Source organism: Apostichopus japonicus, chromosome 16 (assembly GCF_037975245.1).
Source record: "Apostichopus japonicus isolate 1M-3 chromosome 16, ASM3797524v1, whole genome shotgun sequence".
Lineage (NCBI taxonomy): Eukaryota > Metazoa > Echinodermata > Holothuroidea > Aspidochirotida > Stichopodidae > Apostichopus > Apostichopus japonicus.
Genome location: NC_092576.1, coordinates 5,934,681 through 5,956,401, shown reverse-complemented (window position 1 = coordinate 5,956,401; position 21,721 = coordinate 5,934,681). Strand labels below are relative to the sequence as shown.

The 21,721-nt window shown below is 35.7% G+C and overlaps 1 protein-coding gene and 1 long non-coding RNA gene across 2 annotated transcripts; both read right to left on the bottom strand.

Annotated features, from left to right (window-relative positions):
• Nucleotides 1-6,458: 6,458 nt before the first annotated feature.
• LOC139983242 (uncharacterized) lies at nt 6,459-9,905 on the bottom strand. The gene is made up of 5 exons (XR_011798566.1): nt 9,792-9,905; nt 8,442-8,653; nt 7,986-8,053; nt 6,702-6,769; nt 6,459-6,519 (listed from the first exon to the last, which is right to left on the bottom strand). It is a non-coding gene; the product is annotated as an uncharacterized lncRNA (long non-coding RNA).
• A 53-nt stretch (nt 9,906-9,958) lies between these two features.
• On the bottom strand, nt 9,959-20,170 carry LOC139983237 (uncharacterized). The gene is made up of 6 exons (XM_071996656.1): nt 19,940-20,170; nt 15,394-15,448; nt 14,568-14,897; nt 12,177-12,811; nt 11,699-11,794; nt 9,959-10,221 (listed from the first exon to the last, which is right to left on the bottom strand). The coding sequence occupies exons 1-4, from the start codon at nt 19,952-19,954 to the stop codon at nt 12,213-12,215; spliced, it is 999 nt and encodes a 332-aa protein (XP_071852757.1). The 5' UTR covers nt 19,955-20,170; the 3' UTR covers nt 9,959-10,221; nt 11,699-11,794; nt 12,177-12,212.
• Nucleotides 20,171-21,721: the final 1,551 nt, after the last annotated feature.

Genomic DNA, 21,721 nt, shown 5'->3' with positions numbered 1-21,721 from the left:
ATCTCCCATCCTATTATTCATTCTCTATGTCAAATGTTATATTTGCAAAGGGAATTAAAACTATTCGGACGTTATTTTTTTCTTTTTTTATTAAGTCCACATTTCCAGTAAGAATTTGAATATTATAATTGCAAGTAAATGGTATGACGAAACGACTACATCATTTTATTACTTCATTCTACCTTTATTTGGTCACCATGACAAGTACTCATTGCCTTTAAGGCATAAACGTGAATATAAAATTTAATGTATATAAGTTAACTGGCAGTAGGATAAGACGTGAATATCTGTTGAAAATTACATGACCATTTAAATGTTGAGTATTATATTTGCAAGAAGAATGGTATGACGAAAATACTAGATTATTTAATGTAACATATACTTTAAACCAAAAAAAAATAAAGAATAGTCAATAATTCAATATGAATAAGTATGAGAAACTATAGTTCATTAATTGTAAAAGCATAAAACAGATAGTAATAATTACCCAATACTAAACGATAAAAAATAGAACCCTAAACGTAATAATAAACAATCTTGAACAAAGTGCTAAGAATTAAGTAAATAGTTCCAAATGTAGTATGCATATTATAAATTGAAACACAGACAATTCGTATGAGGTGTTATACATACACTCCGTTACTTTCGCGTAGATTCACATTGGTCCTCAAACCAAGTTTTTATTTTAAACTTTGACCTTTTGGTGACCCAAAATAACATTTTACCTCCTCAGAAAATAATAGGCACCTTCTTCTCTATAATACATCCATATGCAAAGTATGAGATCTGTTGGAGATTCCCCTCTTGAGATATTGTGTTTATTATGATTACACATTTTGAGCTCCAGTGACCTCAAATGACCTTTAACATTCTCAAAATCAATAGCATTTTTTTGTATTCAATATGGGGTATTAATTTTATCGAAGATTCTCTGTGTGTATACGAGCAAAGTTGCATTGTTCCTGATATTTCTTAGTCTTTCTTCTGTCTGTTAAAACGAGAGATGATTCAGTTGCATCATACGGACGTCGTCCACCTGCCTTTCAAATTTCAAACTTTCACGTCTTCCAAAAGCTTTGCTCTAAATATTTGAGATATAAAAATATATGTTAATAAATCAAGCAGAATAGGTGCATGTTTCCATACTCATTAAATCATTGTATATTATCTCAGTGATTATTAATAACTCTACATATTGTACATTAGCTTAGTGAGTGTGCGTAAAGGACGGCATGTGTCGTGCAGTGTACTTATTGTACACAAATGACGACATTTGTACTGTAGCTTACCGATTGTACACAAAGTAAGACATATGTACTGTAGCTTAGAGATTGTACACAAATGATGACATTAGTACTGTAGCTTACAGAATGTACACAAATGATGACAAGGATACAGTAGCTTAGAGATTGTACACAAAGTAAGACGTTATAATACTGTAGCTTATTTATTGTGCAGAAATGGCGACAATAGTACTGTAGCTTAGAGATTGTGCAGAAATGACGACATTAGTACTGTAGCTTATTGACTGTGCACAAATGATGACATTAGTACTTTAGCTAAGTGGTTGTACACAAAAGACAACATTGTACTGTATAGCTTACTGATTGTACAAAAATGACGACATTAGTACACATATGACGGCATTATTACTGTAGCTTATTGATTGTACACAAATGATGACATTAGTACTGTAGTAGTTTTTGCAACACATGATATATTATTTCGTTACCTACGAATCTAGAACACGGTTTATCAGTTCAGATATGGAATCGCAGTATTAAGACTTACCCTTCCGTTTGGTCGGTCTGAAATCAACAAATGAGTAAGAATATTATAACATACAACATTAAAATATAAAATATGATCAACAAGAAGAAAAGACAGTAACCATGTTTTATGTAGCAAACACAAGGTTAAACAAATTGAAACTGTGAATAGTGATCTGATTCCAGTTATTATATTATTCAGTTGTTTACATCATTCACTTTGCATTCAAAGTACACCTATACAATGAATTCCAAAATCATTTAGCTTAAAGATCTTTCATTTTAACATTGTTTCGATTTCATGACTTCATAAACTACGTGCTACCATGTTATCACATGTTATTCACCATGGCAACCACACTATCTTGTTGTGAACACAGTTAAGTCATGACCGTTGTGGCGGAACCAAGGTGCGGGGAGGGCAATGAGGGTATTCCCCAATCATGTTATACCCTTGGTCCCCCAGTCGGCTCCTCCTCCCTTCCCGTGTACGTTTACATTTTATTAATGTCCATAGTTAGAGTGCCTTGTGGCAACAAGTTAATTTGTTTTGCAATTTGTACAGGTGATGTTTAAGGAATCATGTGACACATAGCCAATAACCAGTTAAAAGGCATAACATATTTACTTCCTCTTACACGGCAGTCCAAGAACGGGGGATCTCATTTCACAATGACTAAGATTTATCGAACTTTGTCCTCTCTGACGTCTAAGGCAAACTCAACAGCAACGGGCAGCGAGGTACACAAGGAGCTATCAATAGGATGGTAACCGGTGGCCACTTTGGCTATCTTTACTAGACGAATTTTACTTTTTTATGCTTCGTTGGGCCAGTGCAGATGGTAAACTTTTTATCTCGAAATTTTGACCGCTTCACCCACTTAACCTAGCTTTTGTTTATATAAATTCCACTTTCGTTTTTAAGTTGTAATACCTAAATTTAGTTTCTTATCTCAAAATTTCGATCGTTTCGACCTTTTTTTACCTCTTCGCTTGATTTCGTCCCATAGAATAAAAAATGATGTTATTTAACAATTTCAACTTTTCCTCTTTTTTTTTTATATATTTCTATATTCTCTAACCTTCGACTACTATACCTCAAACTTTCAACCATTTCCTCAAACTGACGTAATTTAATCTCAAAACATCGACTTCAGTTGTTTTTAGTTTATGAAGAGTATTTTTGCTCTATGTTTTGGTTTGTCAAATACAGGTTTTAGTACAGGCCAAAAAGTTGATGATACACTAAAAACCCATATTTTGTACCATCCAAATCATATGGGTCACATAATTGTATAAACACATACAAATCCTGACATTTTACTCGTAAGTACAATGTTTTCTTTAATATTTTACCAAATTTACCACAATATCTATATAATCCTTTCCTGCTCCTAGAATAATTTGATAATTTAATCTGATGAAAAGTACAGGCATAATTTCTACTTATAATGGGATACTAAATTTACCAGTTTACTTACCACTTCTTCATTTGCCTTCTCTTTCTGTAATACAAGTGTAAGACATGAAGTTCAGTATTATCACTCACATAAACAAAACATCCATAACCAACACGGAAAGAAAACGTGAATGAAAAAATATTTCTCCTGAAATTGAAAATGACCTTATTCTGTGTATTTATTTACTTTATTACATTTTGTTTCTTGAGAAGAAGCTAATTGCATAGTCTCTGTTTACCAACGACAACCACATGAAAGTTTAAAACAGAACTTAAACGTTATGTGTTTATAAGGGTACTCTATACTTTGGGTTTGTAAGTGGCGTACTACTAATAATTAATTCTGCAAGAGGTAATAAATCATTCATAATAAACCTCTAACCGCCATTTTAGCTTTGATTGTAGAGAAGATGCTATAAGCTAGGAATCATGGTAATGCGGAGAGTTATTACAGCATGGCAATAAAACATACCTCAAACTTCGTACACTGAAAAACAAGATGTGAAACAGCCGACAGTTTAATATTGTCACTAAGTTAAATATACAAATTTAACATAATATGATACACCAATTACTGCTTAATTGCACAATGGTTATACAATTAATATAATGGGAATTAATCGCTCTTTGTTTTAAAATGCAAACATTGTCCAGTTTCTAAAATATCCATTCCTCTGTTCATTTCTAACTTAGTCTACAGTTAGCATAATTTGTAGGCAAGCATACCAGCTACTATAACGTACATACAGCGACCGGAAGTGGAAATGTAAACGAAATGTAACGTTTGCACAAACAATGAATCCTTTATTCGTTCCTTCTACGCCTGATACATCTCCTCATCTACAAAGCAACATGATCTGTCTATATAGATCAGTGGCGGAGATTTCTTGTCAGAAGTGGGGGGGTTGCAGGCCATTGATGAAATAAAAAGTCATAACTGCTGGCTCACTATCTAAGTGGAGCGCCACCATAAGTTGGCGCAAAGTGCACAATTTTTGGCAAATATTGCCTCCCAGATTGCAGTAAATGGCGATGCCCAGGCCTTGAAAAGCTGCATTTAAGTTCCCAGGGGCGTATGCAGGATTTTCTAACGGGGGGGGGGGGCGTATTACTATATAAGCGGAGCGCCACCATTGGTTGGCGCGCAGCGTATAAGCAAATTTCTGGTTTTGGTACCCCCAGATCACCGGAAATGGCACTTCTCGGGCTTGAAACTGACCAACCATATGTACACTTTTGCCTGAGAACCAAGTTTTTTCCAAATACTTTTTTTCTCATCTATAACCTTTTTGAAGATTGTCACCAGACTCACATCATGTTCGACTTCATCACATATCCTGTGGATCATTGCTTTTGTAGGTGATTCTTCATCGCGGCCCACAATATCCGTCAGCCCCACTGTTCAGAATTTGAAAATTCACAATTCTCGTGAATAAATTCACTTCAAAACATACCCATAATGTTGCACAAACATCATCTATGGACAACCGATATAGAAAAACCTCCTTCAAACCCTAACAGAGGGTAAAATTGCACGAGTATGATGAAGTATGATGAAGTATGATGAAGAATGTTGGTTAGGGAATTTTCGAAAATTCAGACGGCTACTAAAAAGTTTCGTTGAAGGAAATAAAAATATACCAGATATTTCCGAAACCGAACACTACACACATCGACAGTTTTGAGCATGGGCGCAGATCAGTCTTGGATAATGGTGGGGACGCGTGTCTGTTCCATGACACTATCTAAGCGGAGCGCGACCATGGGTTCGCGCGTAGCGTACGATTTTTTTGGGCAAATATACCTCCCAGATCGCCGGAAATAACACTTCCCAGACCTAATGATGCTCCTAAACCTCCTTAAGTTTTAGATCCCATGGCTTAGAAATTTAGTTTGGAGAAATACATGGGCGTCTGCAGAAAGAAAATCAGGGGACAAATAATCCAAGTAGACTTTTGTATATACGATGGGTCTGGGGTCCTCTTCCAGAAAGCAAATATAGACTGCCGCAAATGCGATTTCCGTCCTATATTTAACAACTGTGGATTAAATACAATAAAATGAGAACTGCTGCATGTCATTTGCACAATGCTGGATCAAACTGCGCCAAAGTTCAATACAGGGGAACTTGAAATGCAGCTATTGGTCAAGACAAATTGGTGGGGACACGGTATATCATGTCCCCACTACTGAAAAAGTTGGTGGGGACGCGTCCCGCTGTCCTCACCAGGATCTGCGCCCATGGTTTGGAGGCTGTTTATCGTGGAACGCCATTTTCATGCTCACTGATATGATGTGATATCTGCTGTTTGCTTTACAAATTCGAATAATTTTGTCACTGTTCCTCTTTCTCTTCCCGTTTTCTTGCCGTATTTTCTACTCCATCCTTTTCTCCTTTTCTCTCTTTCTTCTTTTTCTTTTCCTTCCTTCACCTCGTTGAAGTTGGCAAGTGTATACAGTTCCAACGCGATTCAACAGCAACAAAACGTTATTTTGTGTATGTCTGTTGTGGGGTGAAGTTAGCGCTATGAGCTACAAGTTCCAATGCGCAAGGCGGGGGAAAGGGGCTAGAAATAATGTGTGGGTCAATTCTAACTCGGTTTTCGGTCGTTAATTGTTGATGTAGCCTACCAGGTAAAAGGTTGAAATGACTTTAACAATTTCAAATTTAATAATTTGATTTATTATGCCATTTGGAGCACATAACATAGGCTATAACAGAACATTACTGGCAAAAACTAGGGGGGGTTGATTGTGTGGGCCAACCCCCCCCTCTTCAAAAAGTGGGGGGGTTAAAAAAAACCAACCCCCCTGTTTCTCCGCCACTGATATAGATGAATATTAATTGTAATACACTGATCTTCTTGGCACAATGTAATCCTAACACTAAACTCATGATTACTTTAGTAGACTTTGCCTAATTATAAGATATTTATATAAAACAGTAAAATAAAATCTACACACATTTTAAGCAGTTTCATTTATAAATACGAAAGAATAGGCAATTAATTCTACTTCTTAATATTATACTGATACATCCAGGTCATTTCTGTTCTGTCTAATATATCTTCTGAAAAGCCGTGGCGCAACCACCTCCTCCTCCCCCTCCCCAGAAGTAAAACGTAATTGCGCCACTCCTGAAAAATATGAGAGTCGTTGAACGGAACCAAGTGTTGTTGGCTTCTACTGTTCACATTCTTGTTTGCACTGTATTGAAGTATATTTTACTAAGTTATGTTTACTTACAAGCATGTTATATACAGACTCGTTCAGAGGGCCGTGACAAATACTCTGTGTGAATAAACAAATAACAAAGTGATTAGTAAACATTTCTTCCCTTGATGTGTATGCAAGAAGACCTTAGCAAGAACATGACTTTGACTATGTTAGTTCTGGTACTATGTAAAAATTATATTTAAAAATAAGTCTAATTTAAATGAAATGTTCATATAACACATGTTACCAGGACATACCTGCCACTGATTAGTATCGTAATTCAAATGCAGTACTCCTGCAGATGCATCACCAGTTACCCACTGGACTGAAAGAGACCGTAAAAAGAGTTGTCTTTAGTCTGGTATCTATGGAAACTTGAACGTGTAAACAATTTAGTACAATCCCGGTTTGTCAGCTACATCCGGACATATAACATTTATTTAACTTTTGAAGACTGTAATAGATAAACCTAGTAATTCCCGACTCTACATATGAATTGTGCCATCTGTATTTGTACCCGTTATACTGGTGTCCTGTTCACAACTCATATTTGCTAAAAACACCCTTTCACATGGAACTGTGTATGTCGTCAACTCTCGGTGTACTGCCTAATGTTAACAATAGGAAGAAAAAGGCCAATGGAAAATGCATTGCTCTTTGGAGAACGCAGTTTTTGAAAATCTGTTAATGATCTGATATCCATCCGAGTTGTTATTATCAATATTTTTTAACTAGGTTTTCCCACCTTCTAAAAGCACAACCAAATATCTTCGGATATGTTGACCATTCATATTGCCCCTGACGAGATATCGCACATGTAAGCATGTCCCATCATGGATGCAACGGTGAAAACTTGCTACCTCCGGAAACAGTGTTTAATGCACCCAGGATTATATGAAAATCCAACCCTATATATAAAGTACTACTGGAAAATGAAATAAACATAACTTTCACACCATAACTAGATGCTGAAAAAGTATACGACGAAAATATCGATTGAACTAAAATGGAAACAATTTAATTGATCTAAACCTCTTATGGATTAAACACTGGACTTGTACTGTGTACAGTCCAGAGGTAAATTGAAATATAATAGACTCTTTTCAACTGATGATAACCAACAATTGTATGACATTAAACCATGATGTTCTTTTAGAATTGAAGTGTTTAGCCAAAGCGTCACACACATACCCGCATGGGCCGCATCCTACAAATATACCTAACTTCACGCGCAATTACCATCGCATTAATCTATTTGGCTTCGGTAAGAAATTCGCTCTGTTACTGACATTACGCATAACGAGTCCAGTCGTTAAATTAGTAGCTTTAGTGTTTAGATACAGTCATGAACAAATTTCCATTTTGTGTCGTGTTTCACTATTATTTCGAACCAGTTGTACAACGGATAATCATAATCGCATAAGTCATGGTTCGTAATCGAGTAGAAGCATTCATTTGCATTAAATCATTACACGTCATAAAGAGTTACTTGTAAAGATTAATTTATTTGTAAAAATTCATTTATTAAACTGCATTATTACCAAATGGCTTCTGCTGCAACGTGCTCAACTTGTTCTCAAATTCAAACGGCAGCAGAATCCTTTCAATCCTATGAGAAGAAATTGTAGTAATTCGTCAGTTTGTTATCATCATATACACTAAAAGGTGTTAATTACCGTTATTATGAAGTCCCCAAATGCGGGTGCAAGTTTGTTTATCTTTTTTTTTTTTCATTCACATCTGATGCCTGCGCAAACGAAGGAGCAAACCACCGAATTTCTTTGGTAGATAAATCAATAAATTATCTAACAGAGGTATATTCTGTACGTGATATTATGTGTCAGTAAGCACGAGATGGTTCGACATGTTGCTAAAACGTCTTCACATATAGTTATACTCTAACAGTAATTATTCCAACAAATAGGTAAATTGAATAACTGTAATTCTTTCTCAGACAATATGAATAATAGTCGACTGTACAATATAACAACGCTTACTCGATTTCGGTCGGTGGACTTCTGTGACAAGCATATTGCAGGATACTTATCAATTTGATTAAGTCCCATTGTTGCCATTTTTCGTTTTCAAAGCTCAATCTTTTCAAAGTGTTAAGCGGAGGTAAAACTGCTCCAGAGCTTAGATTAATAGCTCCACCGTTATCTTCAACTGACGTGAAGCTGTCTCGCAGTATAATCCTTTGAATGCCAACCTATTCAAGAAGTAAACTACATAATAAGTTGAAGCAAACATGATGAGGAACCTCAAAACATTATCAACATCATCTAGATCATCGACTAACTGTGATTGATCACAATGTTTTTCAAAGATTGGCTAACAGGAATAAAGTTTACAATTGATATATCAATATTAGGTGTGTCTGACATATCGTGTAAAATAAATCATAACAAAATCGAAAATTGAAAATGGAAAATTGAAACATGACAGTTGTCACAAATTAGCTTAGTTAATTTATATTTATAATATTGATATGACGATACTTTTTTTTTGTTGCTCCATGATTCTTTGTAATTAAGTAATGACTGTAGTTTTAAGTTGAGATAGGTAAGTCCTTAACATGATGTGGAAAGCAAACTGCTAATTGGCAATGGAGATGGACAGCGCCAAAGGAAAATGGTTCTCTGCATCAACAAAAAACGTTTTCTTTCATTTAATACATAGTAAATGTAAACATATTTATGTAATATTAATATCTTAATCGCCGTTACTTGAAGCATTAAAAGTTTACAAATTATTCTTCACAAATACGCAAAAAAATTACATATTTCATTATAATTATTCAACATCACGTGTGTGATTACGAAGTCCATTATTTTACCTAATTATTAATCAGTTAAATTGTATCTATTACAAAAGTATAAATCTTCTTTGCAGTTTTCGTCTGTAGAGTTTGAACATTTCTAAAATGAAGTGGACACTAGATGCAGGCAATTTTGTTTAACATTTCAAATATCATTTGCTTCAACAGAAACAAGTTTTTAGAAGTCGCTGTTTGAAATATTGATCAATGTATCGAAACATCATTAAATAAGACATGAATGAACGGTTAACATATTGGGCAAGCACTTGTTAAATGCATATATGAACCCAGTGGATATTGTGGCGAATGTTCTATTTTGAAAGTTTAAACAAAATAGAATGATATAACAAAGATAAATATATACGGATCGGTCACCTATATTCTCAATGTATAATATTTTCAGATCCTTCCACCACCTGTTATGGTTTGACAAAATAACATCAAACTTAGGTACATCACTTATGTATTTCTTATACACACTGAATCGAAAGTAAAGTAATATTAGTAATTCTTGTAAAAAGTTTTTCACCTGTCTTTCAGATGCTTCCTTCAACCTCTTTACTATCCCATCGTGCGTATCTCGAGTTTGGTCTTTCGAAATTATAACTTTCTTACAGAAGGCTTTAAAATGAAAGAACAAGGTCGATTCATTAGTAGCAGCTTAACAGTTGTATTCTATTTCGTTATGGGTCACTATAACTTAAATTTATAGGCAAGTGCAAACTTGATAATACAAACTGAGAACTAATCGCTTCTTGCATCAAAATGAAGTACACAGTAATTGAAAGCAGCTGTAAATATCCATTAATTAATGAATTTAATATAGATAGCTTCGATACCTTTTAATTCTTCTTCTGTCACCTTTGTCGTAGGTACGAGTAGTTGCTGTTGTTGTCGCTGTTGCTGCTGTTGTCGTTGTGTTGCTGCTGTTGTACTCTGTCGATCTTTGGAATTATTCTCTGTTGTGGATAAGATATAAACTGTATTTCTCATCTGAGTATTGTAAGCTGTAGTTCTAACAGCGAAAATAAAAGTATTAATAATTAAAGACACAAGCTTCAACGGACCTTCTGAATACGTTAGGTAAGATAATGTATAGTTATATACATAACTTGACGCCTGAGATCTGTGAAATATGAGTCACACGTTTTCATGGGAACTGCATGGACAACTTGAATTCTGATCTAAAGAAATGACCTGCATCACTATTTATGTGAAGCTTATGATGCATAAATATACAAAGTGATCATCTCATTGTCATAGTGCTGATAATAAGAATACAGCCAAAGCGTGACTTTTTCTCAATCAGTGGGACTTTACATACTTTTAGAAGTAAACGGATCTGATCTTTAATTACCTATTTTATGTCAGGATGACCATGTATGTTAACGTTCAAATAACACTTTTAACTATTTAATCCATTTACGTACATTGTTTCAACGAATAAGTTATGCTGACATTTCTGCTGGATATTATAATCAAGTTACATTCATCTAATGATTCAGTTTCTTAGCATATCCTTACTTTCTCACAGAATACTTGCGGAAAGGCAAGTCACTTGATTGTAACAAGAATAGTGCCCTGGTAATTTACATCAGTATATTGCTTAAACTGATATATTGCCATATATTGTTATTAAGTGTGGAGAGTGACAAACATTTTAATCAGCATAAAAAGGTTAGAGTATCCACATTTTGATTTGAAATCTGTAGTTCTTGTAACAGTTTGCTTTCACCAAGACCTCTAAACGTATTCTGGGTCCGTTTGGCTTACATCATTACATTTACGTGGTTTCAGTCTGATTGTGGTAATTGTCGCCAAGGCTGCTCCAAAAACTGCTCTAATTTGTAGTGAAACAATGAAGTGTAGTGCTGCGTTACAGATACAGTTAATTGAAACACGACAAAAAAATGCACTAGATAGTAAGGGGCTAACCAGGTTTGTGGCTAGGATTCCACACACACATGGTGGCACAGGAATCACAGGAAAGCATTTCAAGAATTCTATACCAAGAAGGGTTGAGAAGTCGTAAAGAGCATCTGGGTGAGGCTCAACCAAAAGTGACCGGGGATGTAATCTGCATGGGATGCCCTATTATTGGAATGGAAGACCCCGATCCCACCCCTCAGGCTAAAAGGCGGAGTTAACACAACGTCATATCAATAATGGGAACATGGAATAGCTGTTAGTGGGGCAAGGAAAGGCTGAACCAGATATCCAGGTGTCACAGATTGCAATGGCTTCGAAGTATTTTCAGTATAAATAAAGTAAACAGAGATACCTGATCGGGAATACTGATTTCACCGTCTAGAGTTTTCTAAGTTAGCCTCGACAACAGTCTTATTCCAAAAAGAAACCTGAACCAAATCAATTAAACAGAAGTCTATTAGATACTTTAGAGTAATATTTATATTTACGGATTAATCAGTCAATTACCTTTACATCGGTAGAGGACGACTCCGATGATAATCAATACCACTAAGAACACAAATATCACAACAACAACAATCCAACCAGTTTGTCGTTCCTCCTCTGAAATGCCAAGAGAAATAGTCAAAATATGAACATCAACAACTCCAGATACAAGTTGACATCATCTCCATATAACAAATCAACACAGCTATCTTAAATTGGTTCATAATAGTGTCAAACATGCATGTGAATGATATACAACGGTATGTCAAATCGGTATCAAGAACTATACACCGCATACAAAGTAAAAGTACATTACTTACACGTTGATTTTATTAAACTCTGTCCCTTTATTTGCAACGCTTCTCCTTCAATTCCAAATCAAAACAACAAGTGCATTCGATCAGTTTAGGTTTACTACGTTTACTGGCATACCACATAAAATTTAACCTGCACATAAAATAGTTATGGGGAAGTTCTTGCATTTTAATGTAGTTCTTACCCTGAAAAGTTACATCAGTTGATGTAAATTTCGTTGTTACACCGTCAGTGCTATAAACACACGTGTACGTGCCCAAGGTAGGATTTCCAACCGCGTTATGACCAGAGAGCTATTTTGCAATGTGAATCCATCAGAGATCATAACTTCACTCATACTTTTAGTTCCAAATGCAATAATGTCTTCCGTTTGACCCACTTTTTTCCATACAAAGAATGACACATCTTCCCCGCAGTTCATAACCACTCTTTCATTACGAGTTACAATCAGAGGTTCGCTAGATGCTTCCAGTGTCCCGCTTTCAACCAGTATCGTAGATTCCGTGTAACCTACCTCAGACACATCGCTTCTCGCTGCGCAGACGAATACACGTAATGAGAGAGAGGTTTGTAACGAAATATCTACAACAGTATGGTAAGATTGTAATTCATTGACACTGGTTGTTACAGATTTCGACTGAGAAGAGATCTGTTCATCGCCACTGCTAGTTCTCAACTTCCATGACAAATCATCTAATACTTCACCTACTCGTAAAACATTACAACTTAAACTGGAAGCAGCGTTTAATTCTGAAAAGCATAATGATTTCTGGTCACATCCAGTAGCATCAATGGTTGGGTACGGTTCCTGTGGTTTGTCTGCAAATTGTGGAAAGAAAGACATATTAAGTAATATTGTCCAACCAGAAAACATTAGGCCTATATATATATATATATATATATATTGATAATTTTTATAAATTTAGTTGGGTTCACAAACAACTAAAGGTCTCAAGGAAGTCGGTCTTCTTTGTTAAAGATCTTTTCTACTCAATGCAGTTCACACTAAGCTGCTAATTTATTGTTCATCTTGGAGATCATACTTTGCGAATAATTTATATTTCAATAGGAAATTGACACTGTAGCTTGCCCCTTACAAATAAATTCTATTTAGATTATTTACTGAGGCATATATATTGAAAACTGTAATTACCAAATGACATCCAGTCGTCACGCAGACACCGCTTGATATTCAAACATATTAATTGCTTCATTTTAGGGTATTAATTAGCTGCAGTGTGGCTCGACCGTTAGATATATATACTCACAATGCAGCTGGCTTCAGCACAAGTGCTATTTCAATAATGTAACTTTTTACACTGTTGAACCATTGTAACTCTATTAGTAGGCTACTTTTCACGTGAGACTACTTTATCATGTGCATGGTTGTACACCGACAGTTTCTCACTTGTTTGAACTGTTTCAGCGTTTGTATGATAACATTAAACAACATGGATAACGTATGAATATGACTGAGTGAGTAGATGATCAAATGTATGGATGAATGGATTGATGAATGACAGCTTGTTAAAGTTCACGTTAAAAGAGAAACAACGTATGAACCATGGGATAATGTAATATGAAAAGAGAATTTGAAGATCATCGAGGAATAATTGGGCAAACTAAAGTCATATAGTTTACATCATGCTTTTCTTCTCAACAAGCACGAACGATTTCAGAGAAGAAATCATCTCCTAACAGTAGGCATAAAATCAGTCATTATCTCGTCTGTTCTCTTAATGGAGGATGACCTGACAATGAATAATTTGCAGGAGCAAGAGAAATGTTCAGTAAAATTTCGGAGTATTGGTCAGGGTCTTTGGAAATTCAAACTTATTTCCGATGCGTTCATTGCTGAAAAATTAAACAATTCTTTTAAATGGGAAAATACTGAACTACTGAATTATGACTCCTCCTGCTCAAGAAACATTTATAGATCACTGCTTAATCGTGGTTACACGCCATGCTACTTCAATCAACTGTTTTAGATAAATGAATTTTCGACACGTTAGTAGCAAATTTGTTTTATCGTCTCAATAAAAGGATACTGCTTTCTATTCTTTCTGTGGAAGATTTGAGGAGACATAAAAACATGCTTTGACGGATTGAGAATCACTTCTAATTTCTTGTAAGGTGTCAAAACTACTACTTTTGCCAGATTTCTTTCAACATTTAACAACATCTTGGTTATTAGGTTATTGTCTTATGCGGCAATATCCTTATTTATAACTTCCTTATTTTAAACAGGAAACAATTTTTTCTTTGTAAGAAAATCACTGAAGAGCGACCACCTGTCAATGGCTATATAAGCAAAGTATAAGGTTTATGTTAAAAAGTAGAAAGCTAGACTCCGAGAAAGGCTCATATAAAGTATGAGGAATTAAGACGTTCTTTTTATTATTGTAAAATGTTATATGGAGGATAAACTGAATATATCTGTATTTGCAAGATTTCTTCTTTATGAAAGCCTAAAGATAATGTATTGTCTTCTCCGTTGTGATATTTGTAAATACAACCACCACAATAAACTTATGCAAATGAACTATGAATGTCGTTATCAAAGAAATCGACTTACCATAGACAACTACACGAACATCTTCAAAGATAGGATCTTCATCTATAGTGGCCAACGTCGTTACTCTGAAAACATGATTATGTTTGATGGAAACTTTGGTGATTGTAAGAGATCCATTGGGGTGAACTAGGTATTCTCTGGACTCATATCCGGGCCCAGATATTCTACCTTCTGTGAGGGATATAAATGGTCGATCGTCGCTAGTCACACTGGTTGAATTAAACCAACCTACTCCATATAAATCACCAGGATAGTAACAGGATATCGTACCTTTCTTTCCTAATTGCAGATATTGCGGAGACTGGCACTCATCTGATGAAAAAACCGTGCCTGTAAATGAAGAAAAAAGACGTTAACCTTGTTTCATATCAAATGAAAGTTGTAGTATATCCATATCCACCGAGTTCAAAATGTATAAATTGGTACATGTCAAAGTAACATAGAACCACCATATGAAATCATAATTAAATTTGACTTGCATTCAACTACTGTTTACAAGTACCATTCAATTGACACCCTAACCCAACCACACTGCTCATCCAGAGTAGCATTCTTCATATTGCATTCCCATCAGTATTCAAGAGCCTTTCACCACATTTGCGAATGTCACCACCCCCCATACCTTTCCAATCGTCCCTTCCAATATTGCGTATTCATGTGATGTGATCGAGTAAGTACTAATCCAGACATAGCAAGTCCTAATACCGAAGTACACGTCTTTCATTTCACTTCTTGTATCTACATGTAACCCTTCCCTCTCACTTACTCTATAAACCAACGCAGTCCCACCCCCACTCTCCAAGATAAATTCGGTACTGAATCTTACCACTTAATATGCACCAAAGGATAGCAGAGATCACAAAAAGGTTTGTGGTAGACATCTGAAAATGGAAGAAAACTGACACTTAATTGAACTCCTGACATAAATTGATCGTGGGACATCACGAAAGAATGGAAATCAGGCCTGGTATTCAGAATGGTTCTCTCCATAGACCTGTAGGCACGGATTGCTGTGGAATAAATATAGGAACGGTTTCTAATCTATGACATACGGGTTAGATTACTGTCTGATTTATGACTAAAAATTAATGATAAACAAAAACCATTTATGTTATACTTGCAATGTGACGCTACATATGGACATAAACCTTAAAAGGATATACTGAAGGACATGCATATGGGTAGAACAGGGACACGCAGAAGACTCAGAGGTGATGGTGGGGTTGGGGATCCTTCGACTTTTGGGGTAGGGGAGTGTAACCTTATAGTCCATAAGTTAGGTCTAAAGGCAATGCTTTAAAATACTTTATAATACTTTACTTGTATGCTGTAGAAAGATATGCTACTCTGGTTTACATGTATAGTGTAACGTTCGTCAGCATATATTTTAGAGGGCAACCCTTCACATTAAGATATGCACATGGCATATTGCATATCGTAGAAATAGAAGTGGGACGAATGACGCTATGCGACATGGACTGAAGCCACTTATCCAACTGGTGGAGCTTTGCTTTACGTCAAGAAAGTACGGGCGCGTAATCCAAACACTACGTCTTTGACGTAACTGAAGTGATGAAGTTGACATTAATCACTCAAAATTGTGATATCGTGGGCCGCATTTAGGTGCCAAAATCGTCAAAAGTATGCCAGTGAACTGCAGTTTCACTGGTAATTCTTACGAAGCGATATATGAAGCAATTAAATGAATACAATAACAGCTACTGTGTAGTATAGTTAGCCTAGTCCCCTAAACCGGTTACGGCTGCCCTTTCAGTGCGATATGACTAAAGCCTAATAACAAAACTTCTCACCACCTCATTTTACTTAAAACTGTATCCTTAACGATAGATCCACATCCCAGAATAACATTGGATGACGGTTTAGATGTATTGAGCTTATCACTAACAATTCAGTAATAGGAAAATAAGCTTAGCCTAACTTAAGCCTTTGTACGTAGCTTTGCCTTTGGTCTAAATTAGGAAACCTAGGTCATAATTTCAGCCTAGAACTTTTTAGTCTATTAATGTATCTAGAATTGTTCCCAATATTAAAAGACCTCTTCCATTTGTAACATGTTCCCAACGCTACAATGTGACAATAGGCCATAAGCAGTAAGCTGTGTTTTGAGGTAGGCCAAATCCTACTCAGCCTAGCCAAATATGTTCTGAACTCTATTGTCTATTTGCAAACGACACACTCAAGCTACTACTCCTGCTAACATATCATCCTTTGATGGCTGTGACCGACTGTAGACATTCATCAAACTTTTTGCACCCTCAATATGAAGGTTGTTTTTTATTTTATTATTTTATTTTATTATGGAGGCATAATTGCAGAGGCATGAGAAACTTGCTACAGAATGTCTTGTGTTTAAGTTTGTAGGGACTTGCCCTAGCTGGAAGCATGTTGTGGGTTACTTCATTATTAACAAACTCTCAGCTCAAGCTCAAGCCGAGTTGATTAACCAATGTATTGGAATTCTAACTGAACATAAAAGGAGCGTCCAGTGTCTCACATTTGAAGGCTGCTACACCAATCAATCCACAGCAAAGATTCTTGGAGCTAACCTTTCATTCCCTGATTGGCAGTCAATCTTTCCTCATCCTACCCTCCCAAATGAAAATGTGTACATAATGTTAATGCATTTCACATGCTTAAATTGATGAGAAATTCATTTGCAGGTATGAAAATCATTCAGTTTACAAATGAGCAAGGGGAAAATAAGAAAGTTGTGTGGCAATTCATTGAAGAATTAGTTCAGATAGAGGAAAAGGACACAATTTTCTTAGCAAACAAAATTACTGCAAAGTACATGTAATGTAGAAAACTCAAATTGAATGTAAGCTTGCACAGACATTGAGTTCCTCAGTTGCGGATGCAATTGACTTTCTGCGAGAAGATATGACGATCGCAACATTTGATGGTAGTCAAGGGACCATTGAATTCATTCGAATAATTGATATACTATTTGATAAACTCAACTCCAGGGTACAATCAGAAAAATGTGTAAAGGCCCCTTTGAGGAAACATTCTATGGCAGAATGGACTGAGTGGTTCAGTGGCTGCTGTAAAGTTCTTGAAAGTCTCAAATATGTTAGTGGATGCCCTCTTTCTTCCACAAGAAAGAAAACAACAGTGGTTGGATTCATCATAACTAATATGTCAACTCAAAGTTTCAGCAAGACGTTGCTAACCAAGTCTACAAACCAGCTTCATAATAGCTTAACGCACAAGTTTTCACAAGAGCACTTAGATTTTTTCAATAAAGTTAGGCACGTGGTGGATGGAGCAATAATCCAACAACACGACGATTTTCTTGGTCATTGAGAAGTGTTTTGATAAAAACATTGATTTCAACAAGTTCTTCTAGAAAACAGTTTCATGTTTGATAGCCTTCAAGAATTCATTTTTCAACGGGAGACCAAAAGGAGACGAGCACCACCGGTGAGAAATGGCACCACTTTACCAAGACTAACAGGTAACAGAACATTACTGGGTGTTCAGTTCATGAACTATCCAACTGATATTCAAGAAAACTGCCTCTACTATATTGCTGGTTATGTCTCTCGAAGAATGAGACAAGATATTAAATGCATGGACTGTGCAAACTCAATATTTAAATCCATTTCTTAGGGTGCAAAAGACCATCCCTATTCTGCTGTGAATGTTCAAAGGTATTCACTGATTCTAAGACGCAAGGACAGAGGAGGATTAAAAGTGCCATCATCTAGCGTTGCCAAAGTTTTCCAAATTCGCTAATTAGTTGTTCAGGTACAGTACCAACATATATAACATTCCTTCATCATATTTAGTCATTTCTAATATGACTTGCATCTATAATATTTTACAAGGTATGAAGCCTATATCATTTTATGTATATTCTTTAAGCCAGTCATGATTGCAAATTCTCTTCTTCAATCAGCGCCTAGTTGAAGCGGTGAAAATTTATTATACACATTCAGATTTTAGTTTCACCATTCAAAGGCAAACTCATCTAGCGATACAAAAAATGCTATGAGGCCCTAATGAGGCCCTCTAACATAATTAACAATTTAAGAAAACAGAAATTAAAACATATAAACGTTTAAATAATATAGTAAAAATAATAATAAAACACAAAATAAAATGATCAAAAACTTTGAAATAGAAGTAAAGCGAGTAGAAAAAAAAATCAAGGTCTGTCAAATACAACATTACAAAGCATTAGAAATGTTTTATTTAGACTCCCTCCTGAACAGCATAACAGGTAGCCTATTGACATTCCACAACTATGATAGAATATCAAATAAACCATGAAGCATGCAAATTGCCATAAGGAATGAAATTCATGTCTTGAAAATATCTCAAACATATGGAAATTTTCTTCCTGGTATGCACCACTGCACTATCTTGGCTCTCTGATCAGTCGTCAGGCTCTTCCAGAGCCCATGCAGATTGCAAATCGCACACGACAGAGGAACAGACATTCTATGGAGATACGACTAGAGCCTGGCAGATTCGCCCAAAAAAGCTTTGGCGCACGATCCTTTGCCTATTTTGCACCTGATCTATGGAATGCACTCCCCAATGACATCAGGGCAGCTCCATCATTAAATGCTTTTAAGGCAAACCTTAAAACTCACCTTTTTCGAAAGTATTATTCTTTTTAAACCTCCAGTCATATTGATTGTGTTACCATCTTGCCATGTTTTGATTGTTTTATATTGAAATTTATTTTCTATTTTTGTTTTGATAGTCTTATTGTTGCTATTTCTTCGGCTGTAATAGTTTAGTATTTTAGTTTTATTGTATGCTGTCATATTTTATTGCTTTTGTCTTTAATTTCTGATTTGTTTTTTTGTTTTTTATTAATTATTGTTTGTTATTTATTTCTGTAATTCTTAGGATGCAATATTTTTAGATTGTATTATTTTTAAGCTGTAATACTTTTTAAGTTTTTTTTTATTTATTTTTTTTAAATTTTTTATGCGTTTCTGTGAAGCTGCTTTGAGATCATTCTTTTGATGTAAAGCGCTATATAAGAATAAATTATTATTATTATTACTAAGAACTGGGCAAATGACAAAGTAATCTTATTAACACGTAAGCACCTAATGTAATACCCATACCACACTGGCCAAATTTTAAATTACATTAGCCCTAATGTTAGTCTATATGAATACAAAAATGCCTACAGTATTAGTACTGTACTACTAAAAAGCTATGCTGTAAGATTTTTAGGCTTATACCTAAAATGTCAATGTTATTGCTGCATTAGTGGCTAGGCCTTACGTTACTACATTGTAACTTCGATTTGTCGCCCCACTTACTTGAGTCATTAGAGGCGAAAAAACGTTCAAAGTTGTTTCTTAATGCAGGAGTATAGTTCTTACCACTCTGGTAGCCATAACATGTCTCTGTTGTAGAAATTACACCGACTCTTTCGAGAAAAAAAAACGGATAAAGTCAAATTTAATATTAGAGTCGAATGCACAATGTATGTATGAAGACGTACAAATGATATGGCTTTATGCCGTACAACGCAAACGTCATTCACTCTTTTCAAGGCTTCACTGCTTAACACATTTGGGAAATTCCACTTGGTATTATGAGCACTGCCTCGTTACTGCAGCTATATATATATACATATAATTAGCCTCTTCATTGTCCAAGCAATTTGAATAGGCTATGACTTATTGTTATGGAATTCATGATAATACAAGCGTAGCTACTGTACTCCTTGCCGCATGCTGAGTCATATAAAGTAAATAAACATTCTATTGTAAAGTAGGCGATGTCTTTTTATGTTCTAAGCCTATATAGAATCGCCATTACAAACTACAACGAAGCGTTAGCATTATTCTATCAGAATGTCAAAACTAAAAAGGTTAATAAATCTCCAAATCAACACAACGATACGCGTTGCATAGATACTTCGTATGGAACGCAGAAATGACAAAGGAAGTACGCGTTGCAGGTGGCATACTACTATTAGCGTATATATAAATCCGCCCTGTTGTTCTCCTTTAGGAAAAGTGCCACTAAGAAGCAGAAGAACAGTTGTTTTGCTATGTTATCAATCAGGATCTGCTTTTTTGTGTGGCTTGGATGTTAAGAGCATGAATGGAAGCACATGTGGTTCAAACATCAAGAAAATTTATGCAATTTGCATGCAATTTAGCCCTGACAGGAGCAGCGTACAAAAAGTGTTTACGACTGAGCAAAGAGGTTTGTTTACAAGTGAAGGAAACGTCATGGCTCTCGTAGCAAACAATCTGCATGGTCATGATACGGAAAATTGATGGTACCATGAAAGGCCAACTTGTCAGCTATCCAGTGATAGGTAGCGCTCAGCTTGTTAGACCTTTTTTCAAGACTTAGAGACCACATCACTTAGTGTTTCCGTACCGGCAGTTTCGAATGTGAAGGTATTGTTTAGTGTAAGACTTTCCTCACCAATAACATGAAGGAATATAGACGTTTGAGATCTCGTTGAGTTTTCTGTCCCCCCGGAGGCCTCAAGATATAGCAAGAATCTTTCATTAAAATTCTTCCAGTTCTCTGACACGTACCGGTGAACTGTAGTCCTGGTGGTGGCGATAATCATAGTGCCATGTATTACTAATCTGAATTTACACTGTTCATGTATAACACAGGTCAATACGATGGTTACCTATTCTAACGTTGTCTTCGTATGCTCGTTATACTATACTGTAGTTGACTGTATCGGTTGTGCAAGGTTGGCCTAGTCCACCTGATCACTATACCACATAACGTTAGGTATCGCCGAGTAACACTGAACAGTATGTGTATTGTACACTTGCGAAATGTGCAAAGTCGCACCTCCGCTACCTATAAATATTTCTTGAATTCGTCCAAATATATACATAATTGCCCCAAAAAATGTTACAATGTAAGAAGAAATAGATAACCTTGACAAAAATATTCAACCCCCCCCCTCCCGCCAAATAAAAATTAAGAATAAAATAATCATTGGCTTTAAAAGTTATTCTTATGAGTAGGTTCTAGATGTTCCTTTAAATATTTAAGTCTTCTGTAAACCGTAGAGAGATGGAATTCTGGAGGTAGGTGAGTGAAGGGAGAGGAAGGGGTTGTTCTGATTTTTTTGTTCTCCTTTCTGATTGTAAAGTTCTGTATTTTTTTAAGGGGGAGTC